Source organism: Nanorana parkeri, unplaced genomic scaffold, assembly GCF_000935625.1.
Source record: "Nanorana parkeri isolate BGI_ZX_2015 unplaced genomic scaffold, ASM93562v1 scaffold29, whole genome shotgun sequence".
In the NCBI taxonomy this organism is placed as follows: Eukaryota; Metazoa; Chordata; class Amphibia; order Anura; family Dicroglossidae; genus Nanorana; species Nanorana parkeri.
Genome location: NW_017306297.1, coordinates 588031 through 596107, shown reverse-complemented (window position 1 = coordinate 596107; position 8077 = coordinate 588031). Strand labels below are relative to the sequence as shown.

Below are 8077 nucleotides of genomic sequence, written 5' to 3'. Positions count from 1 at the left end.
TAAGGTCTTATATATAGTAATCTATCCTTTCTAACATAACACACTCATAGGGGCAATGCCGATGTAGGGTTTTGTTTGAAGAACTGAATATTGATATGAAATAGTAGGGGTTGATTTTGATACCCTTAACATTACAATGAAAAATGGTACTTAAAAGTCATTAATCTTCAGTTTGATTGTTCAGTACAAAAAAAAATATAATATGTAAATATCAAGAAGCCTGTGTGCCAACCTGAGTCATTAGGCAAATGAAGAGGTTGTACTTGTGACTATAAAAGTGCCAGAGTGAGAAACTCTGCAAGTCAGGAGGGATTATTCAGCGTTGCTACATTCCCCTGCTAATCTTTAGTCAGTTCTAGTAGATGAAGAAATGGGAGAAAAACATGCCGTACTTAACCAGGGAGAGGAGAATGAAATGGTAAGCAAACAGTTCATTCTTTGTATATATAAAAAATTACTGGACATAGAAGCTTTTTACACAACATTTTATATACCCAACTTTGAAAAACTTGCTTTGCTGCCTCAATCGGCATACTTGATATCCATAGCTGATAAACATTATAATCAGCTTTGCAAATAATACAAGAGCTGCCTATTATTGCAATAATACACCTGTTATGTAATATTTGAAGATTGCACATGTTTTGTAATGCTAGATGTGATTACCGTGTTCTTCACATTATATGTCCTTAAGCCTTTTGATTATGTTTTTAAAAGTATGTTCTTATTAGATGTTTAACCCTTCCACATACACACATACATTTATTTTATGACAGATACACATAGTTTGACCAAGTGAAGTGATCTACTACAATATAACCATATCAAAAGAATATAATTTTCCTACATTACAGGAAGAATCTACTAATCACTAACACACCATCTTGAATTTGTTTTCTGTTACCAAGTTCAGTGTTTGGATTTTCTGTCTGTCTACCTGGCTGTCACTCTACTTGCTAAATGTTTCATATATCCTAATATCTTATGGGGAGTGAAGCAGTAACAGTGAGACTGCCGAGATAGAGAAGAGAGTACATTAGCAGGGATATTCTACTGACTATATTTCTGATAAACGTGGGAAAGCCAGTGGTATCTGTCCCATTAAACCCAGCTTATAACATAAATAGCTGTTTTATTAAAACCAAATATATTACACAATCTTTAAATAACTGTAACATATTGCCCTCCTAAGATATTTACTTAGTTGTTGGGAGAAATACAAAATGCATTGAGCTTATTTTTTTGTAGCAAATATCATGTGCAGCATATGGCCAGACTAATTCATATTTATTGGAATATTACGAATATTCAGGTACTTATACTATTTCTATGAATGTATGTATGTATAGATTTAAATTTAAAGTGCAACATAACATTATCCTTTTCATCAAACATTTTATTATTAGATTGTTTGATTATTAAACTATGAGTGATGTGGAGTATGTGTAAAAAAATGTTTTCAATATAATCAGAAAACACTGATGAATAATATAAACTAATATTTTAATTTAAGTTTCACATATCTAAAATAATATAATAATCTGACTGAGACACTATGAGCTATACTCCATTTCAATCTAAACTCTTCGCAAGGATGCCTATTAGGAATGACAGAGTCTGGATTAGATACTGGTTTTCCTTGGAAAGAAGGGTTTATGAGTAGAAGGTCCATTAGAATGTTCGGGCCCAAAGATGTATCCAGGTTTGAGCTACAGCTACCATTTTAGGGGGGGCAGTGTCCTGACTGTGCAATTGCTTTCTTTAGAGGGAAAAGGTGAATCAGGAATATCCAAAACAACAGTATGTCTATCAACACACTAGGAAATGCACCCTGAACATGTCAAGTTAGGCTAAAGTCACACATGTATTCCTCTGTCAAATCCTGTGATATATACATTAGGGAAGTCAGACATGGAAAAAGACCTGGGGGTGCTCATAGATCACAAATTTGGTAATAGTATGAAATGCCAAGCAGCAGCTAGCAAAGCAAACTAAATACTGGCATGCATTAAAAGAGGGATCGCAGCAAGGTATAAAAAAGTAATACTTCCACTTTACAAATCACTGGTTCAGCCTCATCTCGAGTATGTGGTGCAGTTTTGGTCTCCAATACTCAGTAAAGATGTCCTTGAGAGAGTTCAGTTAAAAGCTACAAAATTAATTTAAACGGATAGAAGGTCTGAGTTATGAGGACCACCTTCAGCAATTAAACATGTTCACCTTAGAGGCAATTATGAGGGGAACTTATTGGAATCTTCAAAATCATCAATGGGGACCACAATATTCGGAACAAACTGATCATTCTGAAAACTGTACTGAGAACACGGGGACACAACAGGAGGTTGAGGGAAGGGGGTTCAATCTCAGAATACATAGGGTATTTTTTATGGAGAGAGTAGTGAAATTGTGGAATTCCCTTCCACAGGCAGTGGTCTCCACTGAGAGCATTGATACATTTAAGAAACTTGATGAGTTTCTTATTTCACTTCATTTCACTTCATTTGCAAGGATATGGGAAGTGTTAGAGCAAGATAAATACAGATGCAAAATAAAAAAAACACATAGGTTGAACTGGATGGACCCTTGTCTTTATTCAACATCACCCACTATGTTACTATGTTACAACATTCATAGTTTCCACCCGAAAATGACAATCATCTGTCTTGACCTCCCAGACTGAAAGCTACCCTCACAGATTAGCAAAACCTGTGCAGAAACTGCCCCCACCCAGAGTGGCAGCCACTGTATGGTATTTAAGTGGGGGGTAGAGGGGGTACAAGTCTCTTGCACTTGATGCCCCAAAGCAACATACAGTATAAGGGGTCTCATCAAAATGCATTATAACCTAAGAGGTTCTGGGATAAAGTATGACAGCATATTAAGGTCTGTGGGTGTTGTATCATAAAAAGTGATGGTCTGGTGTAATGTATTCTATGGTGTCATGGTCTGGTGCCATATTGCACAGGCAGTGGGTTATAATGTGATGATATAGAGATTGTTAACAATGTATATCAAAAATTAAATTATTTTATAATCTTTTTGGTTTTGAAAAGAGAGTAAGGGGTTGATTTACTAAAGGCAAAATAGTTATTCACTTAGCGAGAGAATTTGCACTTTGCAGAAGAAGTTTGCCCTGGCTTGGTGAATGTGGTGAAATTTCACTTTGCACAGAATACCCAGTCACGTGCAAGGAAAAAAAAAAAGTATTTTTGCTTGCACATAATTGAATGATGGAAGTCAGTAGAACTTATTGCTTTGTCCCAGTTGGTAAGATACACTTTCTCTGTTTGCGCAAAAAGTGATGGAAAATGCTAAATTTTAGTCATCACCAGAAAAGGAGGTGAGGGTAAATCTCCCAGCGAGGAACACATATTCTGATGACGTGTAGCTTTCTAAGAGGAAATTTACCCTCATATAGAGATTTCCTCTTAATTTCTGGTGTGTTTATGGGAACACAGTGAAAGAAATTGGACACACAAAAAAGTGACAGGTATTTTAACCATTCCCTACTCTTAAATATAAAAAAGATTTTGGTTTTAAATATGCTTAAAATTACTTATTGTTGTTTCTTAATTTGTAGGAACTGTTTGGTTACAAAACAGAAAGATGGCGGAGTATACTTTGTTTTATTGGTTACATCTTTTCACTGGGATTCCTGAGGCTTGTCTTCTATTGGAAACCTGAGCTGGATGTATGGTGCCATTGTGTCCCATGTAGTTTAGCAAAAGCGGATGTTGTTTTACTTAAAAGTGCTGTAAGTATATTTGGTTGTTTCTTGGCCTTTGCCTGCCTGTGGATCTGAGACATAACATAGTCATGCTGACAAGCAGACATAATTTTCTAGTAATATAAGGGGAGCAATTGTGTAAAGCTGCAATGGTAATAAAATAATAGACACCTTCAGGTACCAACACATACCACTAAGTGGTAGATTAAAGATACATGTGACACCACAAATACTACTATGGGAAACTACATAGACATGTAAGATTTGTTTTGTTTCGAATCGAAATTCTAAGTAAATTTGGCATATTTCCAAATGAAAAGAAAACGACTTTGAACGTATCTGAAATTTTGATAGCAAAAATTTCGGATGCATACACATTTTTTTTCTTAATGTCAATCTGAATTAGTTAATGTTATTAAATGTTAAAATAAAAAAATTATAACAGATCCTTTAGGCCTGGTAAGGGGTGAGCGTGCCCCCCCTTCTGCACCATACCAGGCCACATGTCCTCAACATGGGTAGGATGCTTTGCCAAGGGGTGAACCCCTGGCAAAGTACCTTGTCCCTATGTTGATGAGGACAAGAACCTCTTCCCCTCAATGCTGGCCCAGTGGTTGTGGGGGTCTGTGGGCAGGGGGGATTATAGCATTTTGGGTGCCCTCTTGTGAACCTGACGAATTCTCACTGCAAAATGACAGCTCTGACCTAAGTGTCAACAAAGGGGAAGAGCGAGTTATGACGTCAATTAATTCAGTAGCAGAACTGTCATAATAATAACTTTGCTCCCGAATGTGAACAAAGGGGTGGAACAAGTCCCATGACGTCATGACTTGCTCCCCCCATCTGTCTTTTTGTGGCGTTGTTCGGCAGGTTCAGTCGAGTCGGTGGTTGTCGGGGGTTTCTTTTTTCGCCATGTCGGCGGCCGTCGTCCATCATGATTGACATGTATCTACCTTGCTGGATGACGTGATTGACCTGTGGATTACATAGATGGAGTTTTTTTTTATTAAAGACTTGTCAAAAACCTGTGTTGTGTTTTTTTTCAAATAAATAACTTTTTTTTTACAGTGTGGTGTGTTTATTTACAATTTTACTGTATGTGGTGAATGAGTAGGGGTAACAACTACCCTTTACTCATTCACATGGGGAGCATGGCATCTGAGATAAGCCCCCCTGACCACATACCCCCACAAGCCAGGGTTGTTGGGAAGAGGCCCTTGTCTAGACATGTGCAATTCGTTTAGTTCCAAATCAAAATTCGGCCGAATTTTCAGAAATTCGGAGATTCGGATGCAAACGAACCCGCATTTCCGATTCCGAAAATCATTGGCGGTAGTCGGTACGAAATTTCGTTTGTGGACGGAATTTCGTTGCAGCAAAGTGTCATTAGAGGAAAAAAAATACTTTTTTCTTTTACAGTATGCAGAAGAGAAAATAAAAAGTGTGAGGTTCCCCCCAATTGATACCAGACCTTTTAGGTCTGATAGGAATGTTAGGAGGGACCCCCCAAGTTAAAACAAAAAAGTGCGTGGGGTTCCCCATTAAAATCCCTACCAGACCTAAAGGGCCTGGTGTGGATTTTGGGGGGAACGCCAAGCACTTTTTTTGTTTTAACTTGGGGGGGGGTCCCTCCTAACATTCCTAAAAGACCTAAAGGGTCTGATATCAATTGGGAGGTAACCTCACACTTTTTTTTTCTCTTCTGCAGACTGTAAAAAAAAAAGACTACTGCTAACGAATTTCATCCGCATCCGAATCCTGAAGCGAATTGACTTTCGGACCCGAATCCCGAAAAACGAAATAACACAATTTTCGAATGAAACTAAACAAATGTTTTGCCAGTGCACATATCTACCCTTGTCCTCATCGACATGAGGACAAGGTGGTTCACCTGGCAAAGCACCCTCCCCATGTTGAGGGCATGTGACATGGTAAGGTGCAGGAGGGGGCCCGCACGCTCATCCCCTCCCTTCTTCCTGCTCTGCCAGGCTGCTGCTCTGATCAAAGATCTGGTAAGGGATTTTAGGGGGGACCCACTCTTTTTTTTGGTCCCCCCTAAAATGTTTCTGTGGACTGTCAAAAGTTAAAGAAAAGTGTCACTTTTTTTTCTAATGACACTTTGCTGCAATAAAAATTTGTTAATAAATATCAGTTTACTCATCCAAAAAAAATAAACATTTCAGATTCGTCCGCATCCGATTCCCGAAACGAATTGACTTTCGGACCTGAATACCGAACAAAATAACTAAAAATCTGTAGGAAACCAAACCAAACCATACCAAATCTTTTACTGGCTTACATGTCTACATAAAAAAGTAGTTATAGTGAAACTATCTGCTGCATTTCTATTCCGATAAGCCACAGGAAGCCCTTTGTCATAAAAAAAGTTTTATTTGTCAAACTAAAATGTTATACATATGGTAAAAAACACTCATATAAACCAACAGTTTAAATAAGAACAGTTTAAAATAACTAATATACAATTAACCAAAAGCCATTATAGTAAAACATAATTTACAATATAGTTGAAGATAACATACCACCATATCTGTATGATGTTTCAGCCTCTGCTTTTCTGCATTTTGTGCCAGAGTTGGGAAGTCACACAATTTTTGGGCAAGATCCAAATGAAAGCTGGCCTGTTTCCCTGACATGGGGACATTTGAGGACATCTATGTAGCTTCTGGAATGATGAGTTGTCCTAATCAACAATCAATATAGTGGTTGTTGACTTTACAGGTTGTTTTTCAGAAAGCCCATATGGAAGCATGCTTTTGACATATGTCATTTGAATGATCCTTATGTATAACAACTAGGGGTGAAAAAATAACAACCAAATTTTATTAATTTCAGGTAGAGATTGGAAAATTATACATTTTGGACTGTTATAGCCAGCTTCTTTCTCACATTTGATACACAATTGGTACAATGTATTTGCAATTTCCTGTTAGCATCTGGTACCAAATCTTTGTATAATACAGCTGAAAATAACAAACAACAGTATAAGGGGTTTATTTATAAAGCAGAGAATGCAACTCTCACAAACATTTAATGGTTTAGAATCAATTACTCCCCTTTAAAACAAATACACCTGGATGCTTCTCCACCAGAGAATGTTTGTGAACATTGTCACATTCTTGTTTGTGAAAGACACGTTAGCATACATGTGTATAGCATACAGAATAGCATATACTATAGCATAGCAAAGCACAAAAGATATCCGTACACAAGCAAAAATTGCCACAGGATGTAGACATTTAAAAATGCAAATACAATTTAATCATATATGGACTGGTAAGATTTTAACAAACAGTCTCAAGATGTCCCATTTCTTGGGACATCAGTCGACTTGGCTGGGAAGATTTTGTGATTCCTACTTTGCAGAGATGATTATATTGCATCTAAACCCAAAACCAAACATTTAGTATATTGTAGTTTATTAGTTCTTAGATGGGGTGGCTCCATTAGTTTCCCTTTTTTTAGGCTATTTCCTTTTATTTTGACAAATAATTCCTGCCATTAACACACTTCCTTTTCTAGGGTGACAATGCCCACTCTCTACACTGTATCTATCAAAGAGCAACATTCATAACCTAGGCTGATCTCCTTTTCAGACTGCAAACACCCTCCCGCTTCCACATGTCTATTACATAGGGGGAAGTGTTTTGGAGTTCACAGAAAAGGACATGGTAAGGTTGATTACACTGTTTGAGATTTTACTTAGGTGAACAGGACATTCAAGTAGGGATAAGTGAATCTGAGTGGGTTCAGTTTGCTAACAGTTAGCAATTCTTGTTTAAAGTTTGCAACCTTTGCAGAGAACCCAATTTAAATCTATTGGGGGATTCATCTTGTTATTCAATTCTGGCCATTTGTAGGGCTGATAAGCAAGCTTAAACAACGGGCATGAGAAGCCAAGCATTGCCATAGGGGACATGTACCAATGCCGAAATGAAGAGAATAAACAAATTAAACATTATCACTGTCTAAACAGACTTGTCAGTGCTCCCCAACACACAATTACAAAAAGGTTGTTGTGATCCCACCCTTTTATAGAAAGAGGGTTGGCTTATAAATACCTAAACAGTATTGTTTTTGTGGGGTCAAAGGATGTGCACTGCATTGTAGTAGGTGTTCCATTCAGAGAAAACTTTTGGGATTCAGTAACTTCAAGAAACCCAGGGATTCTCTGCATATCCATGGTAGCAACGAACATATACCTCAACCCTAGTTATAAGGATAATGTACCTTTGGAATGTACTTTTGGAATGCAGCCACCTAATCTAAAGACTTGTTAACTGCAATATATAACATTTTGGGTTTCAAACTTTATACATATATATATATATA

General features: G+C 37.3%; 1 protein-coding gene across 2 annotated transcripts in view; it reads left to right on the top strand.

The window, feature by feature from the left end:
* Nucleotides 1-316: 316 nt before the first annotated feature.
* The window catches only part of LOC108796186 (probable cation-transporting ATPase 13A4), a 61533-nt gene continuing 53772 nt past the window's right edge, over nt 317-8077 (top strand). Inside the window, exons 1-2 of one of the 2 annotated variants that reach the window (XM_018567635.1) lie at nt 317-418; nt 3581-3754. In XM_018567635.1, coding sequence (XP_018423137.1) covers nt 371-418; nt 3581-3754 — 222 coding nt within the window. In that variant the 5' untranslated portion in view covers nt 317-370. Of the gene's footprint in view, nt 419-3580; nt 3756-8077 lie in introns of both variants that reach the window. The other variant, XM_018567629.1, reaches the window with a different exon arrangement.